General features: G+C 40.0%; 1 protein-coding gene across 1 annotated transcript in view; it reads left to right on the top strand.

The window, feature by feature from the left end:
* Nucleotides 1-23,339, top strand: part of ALDH18A1 (aldehyde dehydrogenase 18 family member A1) — a 41,910-nt gene that overhangs the window by 4,156 nt on the left and 14,415 nt on the right. Inside the window, exons 3-11 of the mRNA XM_023740230.1 lie at nt 3,276-3,490; nt 7,840-7,989; nt 8,087-8,191; nt 11,056-11,214; nt 11,645-11,735; nt 17,585-17,709; nt 18,565-18,709; nt 19,433-19,506; nt 20,687-20,780. Coding sequence (XP_023595998.1) covers nt 3,276-3,490; nt 7,840-7,989; nt 8,087-8,191; nt 11,056-11,214; nt 11,645-11,735; nt 17,585-17,709; nt 18,565-18,709; nt 19,433-19,506; nt 20,687-20,780 — 1,158 coding nt within the window. The remainder of the gene's footprint in view (nt 1-3,275; nt 3,491-7,839; nt 7,990-8,086; nt 8,192-11,055; nt 11,215-11,644; nt 11,736-17,584; nt 17,710-18,564; nt 18,710-19,432; nt 19,507-20,686; nt 20,781-23,339) is intronic.

Genomic DNA, 23,339 nt, shown 5'->3' with positions numbered 1-23,339 from the left:
CGGAGAAGTATTCAGTGTTACAGATGTACCACAGTTAGTGTAACCATTCACGCACTGAAGGACATCTGCGTGGTTTCCATTTTTTGGCTATTATGATTAAGGCTAATTGTGCACAGGATTTTGTGTGAACATAGTTTTTGTTTCTCTGGGATGAATGCTCAGGAGTGCATTTGCTGAGTTGTAATTGCAAGTTTAATTTTATAAGAAACTTCAAATAGCTTTTGTAGAGTGGCTGAACCATTTTACATTCCCACCAGCAATGTATGAGTGAGCCAGGTCTCTTCATCTTCACCAAAATTGGCATTGTCACTCTTTATTTCAGCCATTCTGATAGGTGTGTGGTGATATACTGGTTTTAATTTGCTTTTCCCTAATATCTAATGATGTTAAACGTTTTTTTCATGTGCTTATTTGCCATCTGTATATCTTCTTCAATGAAATGTCTATTCATATCCTTTGCTCATTTCTAATTCGATTGTTTATTTTTTTACTATTGAATTTTGAGAGTTCTTTATATCTTCTAGATACTAGTGCTTTATCAGATATGTGGTTTGCAAATGTTTTCTCCCAGTCTGTAGCTTGTTGTTTCATCCTCTAAACAGAGTCTTTTGCAAAGTTTTTTATTTTGATGAGGTACAGTTTGTCAGTTTTTCCATTTTATGGATTGTGCTTTTGGCATCAAGTCTAAGAACTCTTTGCAGAGCCCTGTTTTTTTTTTTTTTCCAAATTTTTTTTTAGTTTTACATTTTACATTTAAGTCCATGATCCATTTTGAGTTAATTTTTGTATAAGGGATGAGGTTTAGGTCAAGGTTCACTTTTTTGTCTCTGGGTATCCAATTGTTCCAGCACCATTTGTTGAAAAGGCTGTTCATGATGTTGTAAGTTGACTATTTCCTTGATGGCACCCAAATATTATCAATAGTCTATCTCCAAACCTCACTGAAAGATGACTTGCTTCTGGAAAAACTCTCTTTCCCATTCACGTAAAGAAGAAATAGAGTGTAAGGGTTAAAAGTTTAGGGTCTGTAGCCAGGGCCCCTGGGTTTGAAAACTAGCTCCATTACTGGCTAAGTAACTTAGTGACTTAAAACAACTATCCGTTTAGGTCACGTGTATTTTGGGCCAGGCTCAGCTGCATGGTGGTTCTGTCTGTGTCAGCTCTTAGATTGGCTCAGGGCTGGTTGTTGGCGACCAGAGGCCTCTGCTGGGTTGGCAGATAATCTCTGTTCCACGCGATCTCTTATCCTCCAGCAGGCTACTCTGCTGTGCATGAGGTACACTGGCCAGGAATTGAACCTGGGTCTTCCACATGGAAGGCGAGAATTCTACCACTGGGTAGCTCTGTGAAATCATCAGGGATTCAGGCTCCTTCTTTCTTTTTGCTGTACAATTCTTAACATGTTTTCCTGTAGTCTACTAAAATGGCTGTTTGAGCTCCAGCCATCATGTCCATGTTCCAAACAGCAGGATGGATGAAGGGAAGAAGGAAGCACTTACTCTGTTTTTAGAGAACTTTCCTAGAAGTCTCACCTAACATTTTCACGTGTATTTTGTCGTACAGCCATGTCTAGCTGATCAAGAAAGGTGGGAAATGTAGTCTTTTGACAAATGGCAGTGTACCCAGCTAAAACTCAGGGATATGATCATTTGTGAGAGAAAGGGTGAGTGAGTCATTTGTGGGACCCGTGAGAAGTGATAAAGGGGTTCTGTGCCTACATTTAGTTCTTACTGCCTTACTTGTGACTTTATGCAGATATCTTTTCAGCTTTTAAATCGAGAATATTGTTTTTTGCCTCCTTAGAGGAGTTTCTGGGTGGCACAAATGGTTAAGCACTCGACTACAATCTGAAAGGTTGGCAGTTCAAACCCACCCAGAGGCACCTTGGAAGAAAGGCCTGGCAGTCTGCTTCCAAAAGATCACAACCTTGAAAACCCTATGAAACACAGTTCTACTCTGCACATATGGGGTCTCTACGAGTCAGAATCGACTCAACAGCAACTGGTTAAAGAAATCTTGTACAGTGTTGCAAGAAGAAGAATCAAGAGGGTATTGTTTAGGGGTAGATGTCCAAAAGGTTAGAAGGAAATATGAATTCAGCATTATGTTTCCCTCAGAAAGCTTCCCAGTTCCTTTTATCATTGTTCCAGGCATCTGGATCCATGCTGCGATGTCAGGGAGAAAAATTGTAGGTGGATTGGTTACGATTTTTTATTATTCATGCTGATAACTTTGCTCTTTGTCATCTTTGCTAGTCAGACTTTCCCTCCATTTATAGTGGTGTGGTTTCTTTAATTTTACTAATAATATATAAAAATAATATGTGTTATACATGCTCAATATCTTATACTATAATAATTTTTAAATAATACTTTTCTTAAATTTTAATAATTTTTCCAATTATGAAAGCAATGCGTTTTTACTGCATAAATTTGGAAAATATGGAAAAGAATGAAGAAGAAAATTTAACTCACCCATAATCCTATCAAGAAATAAAATATTAATGTGTTGATTTATTTTCTTTTTTCCCCTATACATGTAGGCATGTATATGAAACTAACATATCACAAGTATTTTCCTATGTTATTAAAAATTCTAAAACTGTCAGTTTTTCTCCTTTTTTGGACGTTTACTCTGCCACTGATTCTTCCTGCTGTAACTAGCACTCTGATGAACAGCCTTCTGATAAGTCTCCTTGTCCCTATCTTTGATTAGTTTCTTGAAGTAAATTTCTGAACATGAAATTGCTGGGTCAGAAGATGTGCACACCCTGTCCAGAGGTGGGATGAGAAGGCAGAAAGGGATAGGAGCTGGTTGAATGGACATGGGAAACCCGGGGTGGAAAGGGGGAATGTGCTGTCATATTATAGGGATTGCAACTAGGGTCACATAACAATATATATATATAAATTTTTATATGAGAAATTAACTTGAGCTGTAAACTTTCACCTAAAGCACAGTAAATAAAAAAAAGACGTGTACATTTTTAAGACTTTTGATACATTTTGCCAGCACGTTCTTCAGGAAAGACTGTTTAGTTTACACTCTCACCAGCAATGTTTGAATATGCCTGTGACCTGTGTACTAGATATAAACTCCTCCACAATACGAGATAAGCTAGGTATAGCTTCTGATATATTGTTTTTAGTCTGTTAATACTAACAAAGCTATTTTTGGTGGCTGAACTGTTTGCTATCATGCATGCATCTCTATATTGAAATATTAGATTGTTTATTTCATTTTTTCTCCCTTGTATTTGACGTTGGGGGCTACAGATCGTGTCCAGCCTTCAGCTATCAGCCATGTTCGTTCTTGGAGCAACATCCCCTTTATCACCGTCCCTCTCAGTCGTACACATGGCAAGTCCTTTGCCCACCGCAGTGAGCTGAAACATGCTAAGAGAATCGTGGTGAAACTTGGAAGCGCCGTGGTGACCCGAGGGGATGAGTGTGGCTTGGCACTGGGGCGCCTGGCATCTATTGTCGAGCAGGTAATTGCCAAGATGGGAAATTCTACTGAGCCAAAATAAAATAGGGTTTTTACATTATTGGCGCTTCCTTTTTGACTTGTAAAAATAATCTTGATTTTAGTGTGATAGACTTAACCCAATCTGTAAATTCCCTTTTCCTAGTATAGGTGCCAGTGGGATGATGTCCCAGGGCAAGAAAAGAGATGGTCAAGGGGTAGAGTAGATTTCATGTGACTCATTCTTCAGGCTTCTTAGTGATACGGAGATGTATAAGTCAATGGTTCTTAATTATGGCTGCATATTAGAATCCTCTGAAGAGCCTGGAGATGCCTGGGCTTCACACCAGACCATTTAATAAGTATCTCTGGGATGGAGCCCAAGTAGCTGTGATTTTAAAGTTCCCCAGATGACTTTAATATGTAGCCAGAGTTAAATATCCTAATGAATGGATGTAAATATTGAGGGTTTTTTTCTGTTCCTGGTGGGCTTTTTCTTTTTTAATTTAAATTACCCGATGATCTTGAAATAAATATCAGCTGTCATTGCAAAGATTTCCTAAGTGCAAATATTAGAAAGGACTTAACAAGCTCCACAGAGCATCCACATGTGAGATTTTTATTTCAGGACAAAGGATACAATGCAGCAAGAGAGAGTGCAAGCAAGCATTGGCAGTCCAAGAGACATCCTATGAGCAAGCTACCAGGGTCCTTATTCGCACATGAACCACACTCCATTTCCAGATTGAACTGCCAAGATCTGTACAAGCAATTTTGGCTTTGGGATAGCGCAAAGCAGAATTTCCCAGTCAAGTTTTTATGCAGTCAAGCCAGGCTGACTGTAAGCTATCAATAAAGAAACTGACCTAGGGGGTCAGCAGGGGAGTTTTAGACTTTTGGATCACATCATAATCCTACTGCCCTTATCATGGGCAAAAGCAGGGATCAGCAGACTTTTTCTGAAAAGGGCCAGATAGTCAATATTTTAGACTTTGTAGGCCATATAGTCTCTTACTCAACTATTAAGCAGCCACAGACAATACATAAACAAAGCATGCATGCATTCCAATAAACCTTTATTTACAAAAACAGGTAGTAGGCCAGATTTGGCCTTAGGGCTGTAGTTTGCTAACTGTCTGCCAAAAGTAAAAACCCAGGCATCCAGGCATCCCCAAAGATACAGTTTTTCCAGTCTAGCAGTAAATCAACTCTGTCCTTCAGAACCATGTTTCAGGTTTTTGAAATGGCATTCCAGAGGAGTTGGTATTGGGAAATTGCTAACCTGAAACGTGCTGGAATTTTCTTCTTATATTTTCTGTTGTTGTTGTTAGGTACCGTCATGAACAACAGACCGAAACACTGCCCGGTCCTGCATCATCTTCACAATCATTGTTATGCTTGAGTCCATTGTTGCAGCCATTGTAGTAAGCAATTATTATCAAAGTCTGCCTCCCGGATTGAGTCCATTGGGGTCAATGCAATTTAACAAATACTTATCTAGGGGCCACATTGTGGAGGGCATAAAACCTCTGTTATCTCTGCCCTTGGAGGCCAGAACAGACTCCCAAAACAATTAGGTACTTATTCAAGACAATATCTAAATTAGTGGGCCCAAATGATAGTGACTGATGGATCCAAAGATGGGAAAGTCAAATGGGTGTGATTGTTCTTGGGGCATCCTATAAAGAACTAGAACTCAGCCTGGGCCTTGTTGACTGGTAGGCTTTTTGTCAACAGAGAGGAAAGGCTCCACATGGCTAAGCACACAGTATGCGTGGTGCCCTGGAGTTGTACAACCAGTGGTTCTGGGAAAGGGACAGGTTCTGAAAGTAGATTCCAGGTGGGGAACAGAGACAAGAATGAGCATAGCGTGCTGGTGAACCAGGGAGGAGAGTGGAAAAGAAAGTGGATTATTCCGTTTAGGCAGGACTCTGAAGCCAAGTAGTGGAGTTGGGGTTTTATCTCAAAAACAGATTGAAGATTTTGAGTAGAGGAGAAACTTGATGAAAACAGTGGGGAGAACTTGGTAATGGTTTGCTTAGGTTAGCAGTTCCTCTGTTAGCAGTTCCCCTCCTAGCTGTGGACCTAAAGGCTCACTAGATCAGGGCAGAGCCTAATATGCAGAGGCAACCATCTTGCCAAGAATATCTGGATCGTGTTAGATCGAGTTAGGAACTAACTTCAAGTGGCTTCCGCTGGCCAAAGGTGAGACGATTTGAACATCAACAAAGATAATTACTGCAATGAATTTAAACATGTGACATATGCTTAAATCCACAAGCTCATAATGATACTTACCAAAAAAAACTCATTTATCACCTTTGGAGGATACTAAAGGGCCTTTTCATTATTTTGAAAACTGATAAATAAAAGGAAGAAACAAGCATTTGTCTTACTTTTGTATACAAACTGTACATCAGGGTAACCAAATAGTTGATGAAGGAAAGTTTCCCTTTATGGAACTATTCTAGCCTTTAAGTGAAAAGGGAGTGATTGAATTAAAATATCAGCATTTTGCAACTCCTAATGAATTAATAAGGAGCCCTGGTAGCACAGCCTTGGAAGTCCTTATGGGGCAATTCTCTCCTGTAGGGTCGCTATGAGTCAGAGTTGACTTGACAGCAGTGGGTTTTGTTTTGTTTCATTTTAAATGAATTAATGGATCTTGATGATGATCATAACAGCTCCTAACCATCACCAAAAGAGACAACGAGGAATTATGTATCCCCTTATCGGACATGTACAAGACCACCTGAATAGAATTTGGCCAAAAAGTAGATCAAGCCTCTGTATCTAACACCAGTTTACACAAATAGAGAACAGGATTGAACAATACCATAGGGACACAATCAGCAAAATCCAGATTGGGAAACCCTAAAGGGTAAACAACCCAGTTTCGTTAATAAAAAAAAATTGCAGAGGGAAAAAAATGATGGAGGAGGGCCTGAGGATTAAAAGAGACTTAAGAGACACCTCAATTAAATGCAACATATGGGCTTTATGTGCATCTCAATTGAAGCAAGCTAAAAAAAGTGAGAGGACATGTGAACACTGACTGGATATTTACTATTAAAGAATTACTGAACTTTTTTTAGATGATATTGGTCTTATGAATGTATACATATATATCCCGTCTTTTAGAGATTCCTATCGAAACATTTCTAGATGATATGATATGCCTGGGTAGTGCAGATGGTTAAGTGCTCGACTACGAGCCAGAAGATTGGCGGTTTTAACCCACCCAGGGATGCTTCAAGGAAGACAGGCCTAGTGGTCTGCTTCCAAAAGGTCACAGCCTTGAAAACCCTATGGAGCAGTTCTATTCAGCACACATGGGGTCACCATGAGTCAGAATCAACCGGACAGCAACTAACAACAATATGATATGCTTGGGGTCTGGAATTTGCTTTAAAACAATGGGGGAGGTATAGAATGGGTATATTGGAAAGTGGGAGTTTGTCCATGAGTAAATAGTTGCTGAAGTGATGGTAGTGGAGGGTGGTAGTTACATAAGGGTTTATAATACTATTCTCACCACTTTTGTTAAGTATGAAGTTTTCTGTGATAAAAAGTTGTGGGGTTTTATTATTAAATCATGGTTTGTCACAGCTGTTTGTGAGTTCCTGAATCAGGTAGTAGGGTTCAAGCATCAGGTGGACAGGTTGGGAACACTTACTCTATGTGTATCTTGAGTCTTTGCTTCCTTCATATGAATCTGTCCAACATGGGAAACCAAATAGCCACAACTAGTTCCTGGCAAAGAGATCAAAACAGGGACAGGCAAAGAGAGCACGTCCCTGGTCTAGGCAGAGGAGACCCATAGGGATCAAACCGGCCCAGAAACAACCTCATCTACCCAGGTCAAACCTTAGAAACTGAGAAGTCATCTACTAAGTTTACATTGCAGTTCCTCCCTCCACACCTCTGTTACAGAGTCTATTTCATGGAGCAACTAGGCATTCTGCATCACAGACTCCTACAGATACCATCAAGCCCTATGGATCCCAAACCTGGCTACACACTAGAATCCTCTTATTAAGAACTTCTGCTTTTATCTACCACCTACTAAACAGATTTGAGGCAGAAAGTAGGAATCTGTATTTTTACCAAACAACCTGGGTGATTCTTACAGAGCCAGCCAAGTGCTGGTCCACAAACCAGCATTTGGGATCCACTTAACAATGGGCTCAGACATATCAAAAATCCTGGAGATGACTCAGGACTGGGTCGTGTTTGGTTGTTACACATAACATCACCATGAGTCAGAGCCGACTGGATGGCAACAAACATTAGTCCACCCTACTTGGGTTTCTTGTGGAGAAAGGAAAGAGATTATACAGTGACTTCTGGTGCCCTTTCCTTCCTCAATGTCAGGTGTCAGTGCTGCAGAATCAGGGCCGAGAGATGATGCTGGTGACCAGTGGAGCAGTAGCCTTTGGCAAGCAACGCTTGCGCCATGAGATCCTTCTGTCTCAGAGCGTGCGGCAGGCCCTACACTCAGGGCAGAACCAGCTGAAGGAGATGGTGAGTGCTGCTTCCCCCTGCTCTGGAACAGGGGTCCTCAGGCCTCCTTCCCTGTTCCTCACCTCCAACCACACCTTGTCTGATTGGTGTATTACAGGCAATTCCGGTCTTAGAGGCACGAGCCTGCGCAGCCGCCGGACAGAGTGGGCTGATGGCCTTGTATGAGGCCATGTTTACTCAGTACAGCATCTGTGCTGCCCAGGTGAGAGGCTGGGCTTGGTGGGGGGCTGTGGGGACCTGAGAGTGGGTCCCGTGGAGCAAACAGGCTATGAACAGAATTCTGGAGCCAGGCTGCCAGGATACAGTCTTGGCTTCACCACTTGCTAGTTGGGAGAACTGAAGAAAGTCTTTAAATCTAACCTTTTTGTGACTCGGTTTCCTCATATAATAGGGCTAATATCAGTGCCTACTTCAGAGGGTTTTTGGAAGGGCTTAATTAGAAGATAGATGGAAAAAAAGCATTTAATATAATGTCTGATACACAGTACATAGTACATTCTCAATAATTGTTATACTAGTAACTCTTAGAACTACTACAAATGCTAATGCTTATCCTGAAGACAGAAGAGTTAGAGATCTATTTCACCGGCTTTTGTAATCTCAGGTATCTTGCTTCTATTTCAACCTGGTTTCCTTATATAATAGATGTCTATTGAGCATTGAAGGGAAAGAGGAATGCTAGTGTACTGATTTGTTTTTCGTTCATTCGACAAATATTTATCGAGTACCTGTAGTATACCAAGCAGTATGTTAGGTATCAAAGGATACTGTGGTGAACAAATCAAACATGGTTCCTGTTCTCATTGAACTCAAAATTTTTAACAATGACCCCTGAGTGTTCTAGAACCTTCTTCCCCCATTCTTTTTCAATTGTATGTTTAGTTGTCTGTACAGCTGAACACTATAGAAAAACATCTAAATGTCAGTCACTTCACAAAACAAGTGAAAAATCTACCTTCTGTTTCTTCATGATTTTCACAGTTCTCATCCACAGTGATGCTTTGGTATTCTACCAGGGTGTCCTTGAGTAATTGGTTGAAACAGAAAGCCATGAACTAACCCCATTATTAACTGTGGACCCCACTCTCTGTAATGTTATTTTTTGTGTCAGCATAACTGCAATAGAAATGTAGATCTCTGTCACTCTTCTTTCTTATCAGCTATCTTGTCTCAGCCCAATGACAGTTTTAGTCTTTAATTTTTAAAAAATTCTTGGAGCCAGATTAGGATTTTTAGGTCCAGGCTATGCTTTTGTTTTGTGTTGTTTTTCCCCCAGGAACAATGCTTTTTGAGGTTCTTTGGTTTTAGGCTTTTTTTATTATATTAGCATTAAAAAGTTTGTGCACATCAGCCATTGTCTCCATTAATATGGATGTGTAAGAGCTCTGCTCCCCGCAGTTTCCCACAAGCACTAATCCATGGGTCTCTTTCTTTCACATCTGATTTTATCTACAAGAAATCTCTGCCCTTTGCAGCTTTTCCTGTGGTTCCTTATTTTCTTTAATAATCCTGTATAGAAGACCATTATTGGATGCTTTTGGAAATCTTCAGTGAGTTGTTTACCAGGTTAAAGACTTTAGCAAGTATAACAATTTACCTTCTTCTTCATAGAAATGAGACTGATTTGTGTCTCAACAGATTGCCCTTCTCCAAGCATATACTTTTCTGTCTTGGGCTCTGTCTCCTACCTTTGTGGTCAGATCCTTATCCCTTGTTTGTTAAAAGGTATTTTCACTGGACCTTTAGACCTCCTGCCTGCCTTTCCTACAAAGTTGTGTTTGCTTTTATTATTGGATCTGTCACCATAACTAGAATCTGTTATGTTCAGCCTAGTCCTAGTCTTATTTCCTACAGACTAAACTTGTCTGGAAAAAGAGCCCATGGCCTTCTCTAACAAAAATGGGCCCCATTCCATCTTCCTCTAAACCATCAACATTTTTAATCTCCATCCCAGCAGCTAGTACAAGGACCGACAGCTCATAGGTACATAATGACCTTTTTTGTCAGATGGGTAAATGAGTGAATTATTTCCCTCTGTCATGTTACTTCTGTCTTCCTCACCCACATTTTATCTGCTATTAAGGCTGCTGTTTTATCTTTCATAGTATTGCTGTTTTCTTCTCAGTCACCATAATCAGACCCTAGTCCAGCCTTAACCACCCCCACTTTGACTGTTTGTTCTTGACCACCCCTCTTCAACCTGCCCTACTTCAGCCTGCTCTACATAGCAACAACCCTTAAGCATCAGAGAGATTACATTAAAGCATTTATTCATGTGCTTCAGGAATTCTTACCATTTAGTTTTTTGCTGTCATCCCCGTTAATTTTCTCTTCTGCTCAACGTTGCCCAGTATTCTTGATGCAAGCAAGAAAGCAGAGCTATTTACCACTCCTATGCCCAACTCTCCGCTCGACCTTTGAGCAGCCTATGCTCATCCGCTCCTCTGATCTAAGTTACTTTTAGCTGTTTTTTCAGCTTGTGACACAAGACTTACCTCTGTAAGCCTCCAGACGAGTCCCACATGCTCAGACACGGTCTTTTTTAACTCTAGTAGTGGTCTGCTTCAGAGCAAGAACAGTGACAACTGGCCCTGTACCATTTTGTCTAATACCTTTTCCCAAGCAGGATAAAGCATTTGTTCACTCACTCACCAAATATTTAAGTGCCTACAATGGCGAGGCCTTGAATCAGATGCTAGGATACAGGGCTATTTTAGAAATTAATGGACAGCCATTAATTCCTGCGATATCCCTCGAAAGTAGGGATTAATTAATTTTCTTAATTTTGCAAATAGATAAGATTTGGTAGCTGTCTGAGGGTTAAAGTACTTTTGCAAGAAGTCTTGAACATCTTTAAAGAAATCATCCATGTGATTCTAACTTTTTTTTTTTTTAATCTCTAGAAGAATTGAGTAAGTACCCAAAGATGTGTATTCCATTCCTATCTGTGTGGAGTCCCAGAAGCCTAAAGTTTGACCCCCTAGTCTTAGCATCTTTTGTATGCTTTCCTGGGAAGTTCACTATTTACGCCTGTTCCTGTGTTTTGGGTCTGTTTAATCGTTTTAGATTTTGGTGACCAATCTAGATTTCCATGATGAGCAAAAGCGCCGGAACCTCAATGGGACACTTCATGAGCTCCTCCGAATGAACATCGTGCCAATTGTCAACACAAATGATGCTGTTGTACCCCCAGCTGAGCCCAATAGTGACCTCCAGGGGGTAAATGTGGGTGAAGTATTCCTAAGGGTTTAGCATGCTGGAGACACTAATGCCGTGCTGTGCTGCATGTACTAACACCAGAAGTTTGGCATAAATAAGATGGAGAGATAGGAGAGAAGCTGGCGTTATGGAGCAGTGGCTGCATAAGCTCTTCTGAAGTCAGGGGGATGCATTCAAAAGGGTAAGGTGCTGTAGTGCTTTGGGATGGTGCTGCTGTGAGCATGGCTTGTATACGTGAGCGAGTAGAAGGCTGCATATTTGGAAAAGTGGTTGCAGTGGGCATTGTATTTTGCAGGCAGAAGGGGCCTAAAAGAGCTGCCATCCATATATTCAGAGTCACTGGTTTTGCCTGCTGCAGCCTAGCTAAGTGCTTCTGTGAATTTCTCTTTGGACTGTATACAGCTCACTTATTTATGACTTTTTACCCACTTTCCAGGTCATTAGTGTTAAAGATAATGATAGCCTGGCTGCCCGTCTGGCCGTGGAAATGAAAACTGACCTCTTGATTGTTCTTTCAGATGTAGAAGGTACAAAATAATGCCTTTTTCTTTTAAATGCTACATGTGTTGGCACGTGAGTTTTCCTCCTTGTTTGAGTTCTCCTTTTTTTCACTATGGACCATTATTAATTTCTGACACATACGGTCTGACAAAGGGTTTTTATGACTCAGTGTGGGCGAGTCTAGGAGATGCAGTTTGGATGCGGAAATGTTATTTCTAGGCACTTTCCTTTTTTTTTTTTTTTTTTTAATAGCTTTATTGAGATATAATTCACATACTATACAATTCACCTATTTAAAGTGTACAATTCAGTGATTTCTAGTATGTTCACAAAGTTGTGGAACCATCTCTATCAATTTTAGGACATTTTCTTCATCCAACAAGAACTATACCCGTAGCAGTCACTGCCCGCTAGGCAATGACCAAACTACTTTCTGTCTCTATGGATTTCCCTATTCTGGACATTTCATACAAATGGAATCATACAATATGTGGTCCTTTGTGACTGGCTTCTTTCACTCAGCATAGTGTTTTCAAGATTCATCCATGTTGTAGCATATATCCGTACTTCATTTCAGTTTATTCTGAATAATATTCTATTGTATGGATATACTTCGAACATTTGTGTACAAGATTTTATGTGGAGATAGGTTTTTATTTCACCTGAGACTGAGAGTGGGGTTGCTGGGTCATATGGTGGCTATGTTTAGCCTTTTGGGGAACTGCCATGCTGTTTGCCATTGTGGCTATATCATTTTACATTCCCACGAACAGTGTATGAGAGTTCCATTTTCTCCACATCCTTATCAACGCTTGTTATTATCTACCTCTTTAAATTTTAGCCATCATCGTGGGTGTGAAGTAATATCTCATTGTGGTTTTAATCACTTTCAATTTTTAATGTAAATCGTTGTTACTAGGTGCCATCGAGTTGGTTCCAACCAACCCACACCCACCCTATGTACAATAGAATGAAACACTGCCTGGTCCTGCATCATCCTCACAATTGTTGCTCTACGTGAGCCCATTGTTGCAGCCACTGTGTCAGTACATCTCCTTGAGGGTCTTCCTCTTTTTCACTGACCCTCTCCTTTACCAAGCATGATGTCCTTCTCCAGGGACTGACCCCTCCTGGTAACGCGTCCAAAGTACATGAGACAGAGTCTCGCCATCCCCTCTTCTAAAGAGCATTCTGGCTATTCATCTTCCAAGACAAGTTTGTTCGTTCTTCTCGCACTCCATAGTATATTCAGTATTCTTCACCAACACCATAATTCAAAGGCTTCAGTTCTTCTTTGGTCTTCCTTATTCATTGTCGAGCTTTTGCTTGCATATGAGACAATTGGAAATACCATGGCTTTGGTCAGGTGCACTTTAGTCCTTAAAGTGACAACTTTGCTTTTTAACACTTTGAAGGAGATCTTTTGCCACAGATTTGCCCAATGCAATACATCATTTGATTTCTTGACTGCTCCTTCCATGGGCATTGATTGTGGATCCAAGTAAGATGAAATCCTTGACAACTTCAGTATTTTCTCTGTTTATCATGATGTTGCTTATTGGTCCATTTGTGAGGATTTTTTGTTTCTTTACGTTGAGGTGTAATCCATAGTGAAGGCTGTAGTCTTTGATCTTCATCATAAGTGCTTCAAGTCCTCTTCACTTTCAGCAAGCAAGGTTGTGTCATCTGCATATCGCAGGTTGTTAATGAGTCTTCCTCCAATCCAGCTTCTGGGATTATTTGCTCAGCATACAGATTGAATAAGTATGGTGAAACAATACAGCCCTGACGCACACCTTTCCTGACTTTAAACCATGCAGTATCCCCTTGTTCTGTTTGAATGACTGCCTCACGGTCTACGTACAGGCTCTTCATAAGCACGATTAAATGTTCTGGAATTCCCATTCTTCACAATGTTATCCATAATTTGTCATGATCCACACAGTGGAATGCCTTTGCATAGTCAATAAATCACAGGTAAACATCTTCCTGGTATTCTCTGCTTTCAGCCAAGATCCACCTGACATGAGCAGTGATACTCCTCATTCCACATCCTCTTCTGAATCTGGCTTGAATATCTAGCAGCTCCCTATCAATGTACTGCTGCAACCACTTTTGAATGGTCTTCAGAAAAATTTTACTTGCATGTGATATTAATGATATTGTTTGATAATTTCCACCTTCTGTTGGATCGTTTTTCTTTGGAATGGGCAGAAATATGGATCTCTTCTAGTCAGTGGGCTGTCTTCCAAATTTCTTGGCATAAGACGAGTGAGCACCTCCAGCGCTGCATCCGTTTGTTGAAACGACTGAATTGGTATTCCATCAATTCCTGGAATCTTGTTTTTTGCCAGTGCCTTCAGTGTGGCTTAGACTTCATCCTTCAGTACCATCAACTCTTGATTGTATGCTGCCTCCTAAGATGATTGAATGTCCATCAGTTCTTTTGGTATAGTAACTTTGTATCCTTTCCATCATCTTTTGATGCTTCCTGCGTCATTCAGTATTTTGTCCATAGAGTTCTTCAGTATAGCAACTCAAAGCTTTAATTTCTTCTTCAATTCTTTCATCTTGAGAAATGCTGAGCGTGTTCTTCCCTTTGGTTTTCTAACTCCAGGTCTTTGCACATTTCATTATAATACTTTACTTTGTCTTCTCGAGCCTCCCTTTGAAATCTTCTGTTCAGCTCTTTTACTTCATCATTTCTTCTATTCACTTTAGCTACTTTACATTCAATAGCAAGTTTCAGAGTCTCTTCTGACATCCATTTTGGTCTTCTCTTTCCTTCCTGTCTTTTTAAGGACCTCTTGCTTTCTTCATGTTTGATGTCCTTGATGTCATTCCACAACTCATCTGGTCTTCAGTCATTAGTGTTCATTGCATCAAATCTGTTCTTGATATGGTCTCTAAATTTAGGTGGGATCTACTCAAGGTCATACTTTGGCTCTTGTAGACTTGTTTTAATTTTCTTCAGCTTCAAGTTGAACTTCCATATGAGCAATTGATGGCCTGTTCCTGGCCTTGTTCTACTGATGATGTCGAGCTTCTCCGTCATCTCTTTCCACAGATGTAGTCGATTTGATTCCTGTGTATTCCATCTGGCAAGATCCATGTGTATAGTTGCCGTTTGTGTTGTTGAAAAAAGTTATTTGCAGTGAATAAGTCGTTGGTCTTGAAAAATTCTATCATGCAATCCAGCATCATTTCAATCACCAAGGCTATATTTTCTAACTACCGATCCTTTTTCTTTGTTTCCAACTTCTGCATTCCAATCAGCAATAATTATCAATGCATCTTGATTGCATGTTTGCTCAATTTCAGACTGCAGAAGTTAATAAAAATCTTTTATTTCTTCACCTTTAAAAGCCTTAGTGGTTGGTGCATGAATTTGAATAATAGCCATCTTAACTGGTCTTCCTTGCAGGCATATGGATATTATCGTATCACTGACAGCATTGTACTTCGGGATAGATCTTGAAATGTTCTTTTTGGTGGCGAATACAATGCATTCCTCTTCAATTTGTCACTCATGGCATAATAGACCATATGATTATCCAATTCAAAGTGGCCAATACCAGTCCATTTCAGCTCACTAATGCCTAGGGTATCAGTCTTTATGTGTTCCATTTCAAAATGTAGATCATAGGATATATTATTTTAAACTGGAGTCACTGCAGAAAATCCAGGCTGTATGGCCACCATAGCCTTATATATTACTCTGTTCTTCTCTGTGTTTATTTCCTCATGGAGGGGCCCCTGTTGGCTCAAGTTTGGCTCTTTATTCACTCTCCTCACTTTCTTAAGTTGTTCCCATTTCACAGTTCTACCCATAAAGAATATGGTAGGTGTGTCCAGAATAGGCCAAGCCTCCAGGATCCAAAACATCCCCCATTACATTCCTAGGAGGTCAGAAAAACTTATTTCCTAGCCTACACTCAAGGCAGGTTAACATGGCAGGGCTTGTTCTCTGTTTTATACCCCAGCAGTTTAAGTTGAGGACAGTGAGCTGCCTAGATGAGGCAGGGACAGACGTGGATGAATTAATCTGTCTTCTGCCCATGGGGAAAATCAGAGACTTCATACCTCTTTGTCAGTATCTTTACCTCTAAGAAGTCTTAGTACCGTGCTTATACATTCTAATTTGAAGTTTTAGAATAGGAGCGATTAAGTTGGGGTAAGTGTGAGCTACCCCAAAGAAGGCATTTCAGTTAACAGATTTTTACTGAATTTCTGCTATGCGGCAATATTGTGCTAAGTGCTTTACAGATGTCACTTTATTTAATCCTTGTGGCATCTCTGCAAGGTAGGTAGGTTAGCCCAGTTATACAAATGAAGAAATTAAGTTCAGATCACTAAACGGTATATACAAAGTTATATAGCTAGTACTTGGCAGAGGCTATTTTCAAATCTAGGTCTGTCTAATTTTAAAATCCACACTCTTCCTTTTCACCTCTACTGCCCAGCAAGGGAAAGGATGTGAGTCAGGGACATAAACTTGTAAAACCTAATTTGAAATACACTCTAGTAAACTCTAGTTTTAATGTGGCTTTGGTCATTGGTAGGCTTGAGCTGTCACTGTGATTAATTAGTTTATTAGTTAATTAATTAGTTATCCACTGAGTGTTGATTTCTAGAAAAACATCAGAATTTTAAATATGTTCTTGGTGGGTTTGAGAAGCTGCTGTAAGGGAGAAAGAGGAGTAGGCAGAATATCAGAATGCTAGGAATCCCTTGATGTCTCTGGGGAATTTGGGTTTGGGGTTGTCCAGCCTTCTGCTGTGTGAAATTAAAACAGCCTCACAATTCAATCCTGCGATCTCATAGTGTTCAAGCTTCTGGGAAGGACCCAGTTGTCAATCTTAGGAGGGCTGTAGGTAGACAGAGATTGTGAGAGGTTATTCTTCGTCTCCTGTAATTGCTGGTCTTGGTTTGTGCTGTTTTATTCTATACTAGACACTGATTTCCTCACTCCCCTTATTCTTTTACTCCCCCAGAAAGGTTGGGTACAGTAGGGTTGTATTAAAGATTTAGAATTAATAGAGGGGATGGTTATATTGCAGCAGAGGACAAGCAGTAACTTAAAACCAAATGTAGGACATCACGGCCCAAAATGTCCTTCAGCTAGTCCCCAACCACAAGGAGTTTCTCCCTGTCTGTCTTACTTAGGTCTTGACATGACTTCATTTCCTTGAGCCCCCCTCCTCCCCCTCGTTTCACCTTCCAAGGCTCCTGCTTTCTCTTTTTCAAAGTGAAATTTTGAGTTTTTCATCTTGAATTGTATGCATATAACATTCCACATTACTCTATTTTGCATCACTCTGCTCAGTTATAAAAGGGACACATATGCTTTATGGTGATAAATCCAGACTGAATGCCAAGAGTCATGAGCTCTCCTGCTAACTCAGCTTAACCTTCACAGAGACTCACCCATAAAATGGGGAGTTTAAATTAGTGGCTGTTTCAGAGGGTTAATGACTACCTGTCTCACATTTCATCTTTCTTGGAAATAGTCCCATTAAGCCATATATGGCTGCTGCGCTGTTTCTGTAGTAGCTCCTGTGCCTTTTCAGTAGTCCCGGGGGCTACGGGCCAGGCTAATACCGTTTGTGCCAAGGATATGGCCATGCTCTGATGAGGGAACACATTCATCTATGAAGCCAGGTTATGTAAGTGTGTGAGGTGAGCTTTTCTAGAGCTGTTTTGGTGTGGGTGGACTCCACTGATCCCTGTTCTCTTGTCTGCTCAGAGCTCTTAGTACAGCAGAGTTCAGCTGGGGAGGAAAGTACAGAGTGGTTGGAGAGGCCCAGGGAGGCCTATCTGGGGACATACTCCCCTCCATTAAAGCAGCATCAGTGACTCGTATCTTCTTTTTTAGGCCTCTTTGACAGCCCCCCAGGGTCAGATGATGCAAAACTCATTGATATCTTTTACCCTGGAGATCAGCAGTCTGTGACTTTTGGAACCAAGTCTAGAGTGGGAATGGGTGGCATGGAAGCCAAGGTAAGGACCAGGTACTTTCACTGCCTGTAACAATTGTGAAGCCCAAACAACATTTGGCCCTTTCGTTTCAGTAATTGTGTGGGAGTCAATGGTTCAGATAGAGGTACATTTAAATATGCATATATCTAAATACAGGTTTAATGAGTATTATATACCTACATTTAGTCATGTTTGCATATGCAGTCTTTTTATTAATATTATGTAAACAGTACATTTATATTGTGAACTCCTTAAGGGCAGGGCCTATATAGCTTTCATAATTTGTAAATCCTCTAATGTTTTCAGCTCAAATATTTCTTAATAGAATCTTTCAAAAAATTTTTTCTTCATTAATTTTTCCAAGTAGTTATATCTTTAAGGTACAGCATCATAAGTAGCATGGGCAGAGATAAGGATAACTTGCTAGCCCGGGGCAGGGGCGGTCAGCACAAAAGGAGATAAAAGGACAGACCCAGAAAAGGAAGTTCACAAGAGCCCCGTTTAAACAAGCTAAAAGCACTTAGGATCAGACTCGGTCAAAAACCACGCTGGATACTGAAATGCTTCTAAGTTGAGGCATAATAAGGAAAATATGGAAGTTATGAGTCCCAGTACTAGAGAGTCTTGAAGAGAGAACATGCTTAGAACTAAGAATAGATTGGTTAGTCTTTAGGCAACACCTGCCATAGTTGGACTGTGTATTGGAAGAGTACGTGGTCTGAGCCTGTTTTCAGAGCTTCTAAGCAATTGAAAACATTCCTCATATGCTTAATTGCCCAATATCAAACTGTATTTTATATCTTTTTGAAAGTTTCAAGTGCAGGTGACTAGACCCTGCAGAGATCTGAATCTCCTCTTTGGATTTGACCTGTCTAGGTGAAGGCAGCCCTCTGGGCTTTGCAAGGTGGCACTTCCGTTGTTATTGCCAACGGAACCCACCCAAAGGTGTCTGGACACGTCATCACAGACATTGTGGAAGGAAAGAAAGTTGGGACCTTCTTTTCAGAAGTCAAGCCTGCAGGTAAGTAGGTCTTCATAAGGTCTCATGGCCTGTGGTGTCCCATGGCTAGTGACACCACAGTCTAGATAGGACTGAAGACCCAGCTCTCACTCTGGGAACATAGATCACAAAACTGATGTACTAATATTATGAAATATTGTATTGCTTTTGAATATTATTTGCAAAATTGGATTTTACTTGGCTTTGGTAAAGTTTTATCTAACCTGTCTAGCTAGGTCTCCTGTTCTCTCCAGAATCACTGGGTTAAGGTTAAAGACATTCATTTTCTCAAGAAATATTTGCTTGGCCCATGCTGGACGCCAGGTACTAATTAGCGCTAGAGATACAAAGGTGAATAAGACACTTTAATTATCATTTATAATAACTGCATCGTAGCCCACTGTTTGAATTTTTAGGTGGCGTCTGTGCTCTCAGGTGTTCACAATGGACAGAATTGCCTTATAATCTGCACTCAGAAATGCAAATAAATTTAAAAAGATAAGCCAAAGAAGAATTGAAAAGACCTGTAGAAGATGTATATTATAGAGCCTAGAAATGCAAGAAGTTATGTTTATGCCTGAGATATTCTTTACCATTTCACTGCTCAAAGTGATCTCCATTTGTGAAACAAGCATCACAAGACATGCGCAGTCCTTCTGTGCACCTGATGAGCATGTACACATGCTGGGATTGTGAGAGAGAACTAAGCTGACTGTGATGTGATGTTTGCAAATGTTCTTGCAGGTCCTACCATTGAACAGCAGGGAGAAATGGCTCGGTCTGGAGGAAGGATGTTGGCCACTTTGGAACCTGAGCAGGTAATAACCTCCTCTCGTAGCTTTATTATAGTTTCCAGAGCGAGTCATGCTGTGCTGACAGATCCAACATGAGCAGTTCAGTGCAGTAGCCCAGCCTGCCGACTCCCGCTCTATCCCTAGTATTCCACACTTATCCTGAGTTGCAAGTCTGATTCAAATACGCTGAACCTTTTTTCTTCTGTTAAATTTTATTTTCCCTTTTGTCTTTGGTAGGCTGAGGCCTACTAACTTTCCATCATTATGATGTTTTGATCAAAAGCATCATGGAAATGATGAGACCAGGGAGGCTACCTAATCCTGCCACATACTCGGCATGGAAATGTAGGAAAACTACTGATTCCAACCCATTACAAATCACCTAACTTACCTATAAGATGGAAGCTCGTGAGCCCACCCCTGCCTACATGAATTAGTCAGTCTAAACAGCAGACGTGAGGAGGCTGGAGACAGTGAGGAGGTCAGGATTGAAGCTGGGTGCTTGGTTCCCAAGGATCATGATGCTAAGTATGGGCTTGACATTGATGTATATAGGTTTATGCTGGGGAATTCTTTGGACTGAGAAAGGAAAAGAGAATTTAAAATAGCCACAAGCAGAGAAAGGAAAGTAAAGGAGAAGCCTAGTTTCTCTTTCTCAAACCACTTCCTTCTACTCCTTCAGCACTTGCCACACTAATCTAGGTGGGTAAGGATTGGTGTCTCCTCAGGTGTCCAGAACTGGATCTTCCCCTTGATGATCGTTAAATAAATAATCATCAGAAAATAAAAACTAGATGCGAAAATGTATCTGGGACGTAAACTGTATAGCTAGTGATACTAAATATTGGAGGGTGTGTGCATCCTGCTGATTCAGAGTACTGGCCCCTGTCTCCTGGGCAAACTGTAATTCATTATCCCCCCACCCCTCACTGGGCTGTGATTTGCTAATTATAATAATCAGGAGTGGTAAAAGAGGAGGAAAAGTAAGAAGAAATGAGGGAAGGTTACCAGTGAGAAAGAGAAAAGAAAAACTGAGGGGAACTGTGGTGGAATAGGAAGGAGGTTTTAATCCATGGTGACCTTGGATTTAGGAGCAAGGTCTGTCATTCTCAGAAGAGCAGGTTTAAAAAAGTGTGATGTGCATTCTTCTCGGATTAGCGTGTTTGTGTGTGTGTTTGTTTTAACACTTTGCCTTTCCTCCTAGAGGGCAGAAATTATTCATCATCTGGCTGATCTCCTGATGGACCAGCGGGACGAGATCCTGTTAGCTAACAAAAAAGACCTGGAGGAGGCAGAGGGTAAAGATGACCAGGCTATTTGAAGTCATTGTTATGGAGGGATTTTGTTTTGTTTTTACTAATAATTCTTAACATCATAATCTGCCAAAAGGCAAGATTGTTATAGAAAAAATTGTGTATTATGCATCATTTTTATTGAGAGTGTATGGCTAGTGTTAGTTGCGCTTTTTCAAACTATACATACGTCCCCACCCCATATATTCTAATACAACCCCCCAAAGGGGTTTTCTCCATTCCCCTCAGGTCATGAGCCATGGTTACTATGGCAATTTCAGGACCAAAAAAACAAAAGACTGATAACCCTACTGCTTCAGAAATTCAGCTAATAACAGCTAATATTTGTTGAGCCCTTTCTCTTTACAACATTATACCTGTGAGGTTGTTGTTAGTTGCCATGGAGTTGATTCTGACTGATGGCAACCTGTGCAGAGTAGAACTGCTCTATAGCATTTTCAAGGCTGTGACCTTTCAGAGGCAAATCGCCAGGCCTGTCTGGTAGGTTCAAATTGCCAGCCTTTCAGCTAGTAGTCAAGCACTTAACCATTTGTGCCACCCAGGGACTCCACCTATGAGGTAGCTACTATTACTATTCCCCTTTTACAGATGAGGAACCTGAGGCTCAGAGAAGTTATCACTTACCGTATGGCCAGTGATGGACCAAGGATTCAAACCCAGATGGATTGTGTGTATAAAAGAGTTGTAGGAATAGTTTTTGCAGGATGTGATGAAAGATAGCTTGTCTCTTAAGTTAATTGATTAGTGTGAAGTCTACCCAGAGTTAGCAAAAGGTGCTATATGGAAGTGCCTTTGAGGTGCTAATGATAGTATGAGTGAGATGGCTGAACTCACATCAAGGCAACTAAATATATAGAGTCAGGTTGTTCTTGTTGTTAGGTGCCGTTGAGTCAGGTAGGCCCTCATTTATTCTCTTTTCCTAATTCCACCTTAAAATAATGGCGTTGGTTTTATGGAATTTTGAATTTTTTTTCTATTGAATAAATGCACCTTAAACATCCAGATTAGTAGATGTCCAAAGAAACACTGCAAGGCTTCACTGAAACCTTGTAAGGCTCATCAGCATTACTTTAAATTCTTGAAACATTTTTGCAACAGTTGATTTGGAACTCCTTTTAGACTTTACATCTAGTCTTGAATTTTTGCAGTATTATAAAGTCATAAATAGAGTTTCAGAAATGGAAGAAATCCTTGATATCCAATTCTTTAAAGGTAAAAGCATTGAGACTCACAGAGATTAAAGTTGTTGTTTAGAGTCATACAGCTAGTTGTTGACAGAACTCTTTGACTTCTGATCCCAGTTATATCTCTCTGGAAATACACAAAGATATACAGTGGACTTAAGAACAAACTGCTGGGTGTACATAAGCATGGTAATCCCCTTTAATCCCATTTCTGGGAATTTATTGTAAGAAAATATTTCAAGAGGAGAAAACAGCTCTGTATATTAAAATTCTTGGAGCAGGATTATATATCACACTGAAAAACTAGAAACAATCTGAGTATCTAATCACATAGGTGTGGTTGAGTGCATTAAGCAGTATCAACTCAATGGAATATTTAGTAGTAATTAAAATGATAATTGCTGCAACATGAAAAACTTACATGAATTGTTAGACAAAAAGCTAGAGTGTAACATTTACACTATAATTAAAACTTGATTAAAATGCACATGGGGAAAAATAAGGAAAATTAATTAGCTGATGTAATTGATTGGTGATGATGGATTTCATTTTTTTCTTAGTGTAAAGTTGGTTCCTCCCCTTAAAAACAGGAATCTTTTCATTATTTTATCTTGGTGGGTGTGATTATTAAAAAGAAAGGAAAATTTTCCAAAATCTCACCTCAACATTAACTGTAGTCAGGATTGTGGTATGTGATGCCCAATGGCTTTTCTGGGCTTATGTACATGTACATGTATGAATACGTGTGTGTATACAGAGAAAGAATCATGTCGTATGTATTATTTAAGTTTAAATAAGATTCTATATATGTGAACTTACCATAATTCTATTTAAATATTTACTTCAGAAGAAAACTTCTTTACTGCTTGTGATTATAAAAATAATTCACTCATTACAGCTTACAAACAAAGATGTGAATTTATTAAAAGTCAAAGGTTGGAAAAAAATATATCAAGCCAACAACTACCAAAAAAGAGCAGGACTGACAATTCTAATCTCAGATAAAATAGACTTTAAAATGAAATTTACCATAAAAGACAAAGAAGGACACTATGTAATGATTAAGGGGACAATCCGTCATGAAGACATAACCACAATAAACATCTACGCACCCAATCATAGGGCTCCAAAATACATAAAACAAATTCTAACAACACTGAAAAGAGAAATTGACGTTCCACAATAATAGTAGGAGACTTCAACACACCACTCTCAGTAAAGGACAGAACAACTAAGAAGAAACTCAGCAAAGATACAGAAGATCTAAAGGGCACAATCAGCCAACTTGACCTCATAGACATATATAGAACACTCCATCCAACCGCTGCAAAGTACACATTCTTTTCCAATGCACATGGAA

Source organism: Trichechus manatus, unplaced genomic scaffold, assembly GCF_000243295.1.
Source record: "Trichechus manatus latirostris isolate Lorelei unplaced genomic scaffold, TriManLat1.0 scaffold00007, whole genome shotgun sequence".
Classification (NCBI taxonomy): domain Eukaryota; kingdom Metazoa; phylum Chordata; class Mammalia; order Sirenia; family Trichechidae; genus Trichechus; species Trichechus manatus.
Note: the sequence above shows the minus strand (reverse complement) of the source record. Positions and strands in the feature narration are given on the sequence as shown.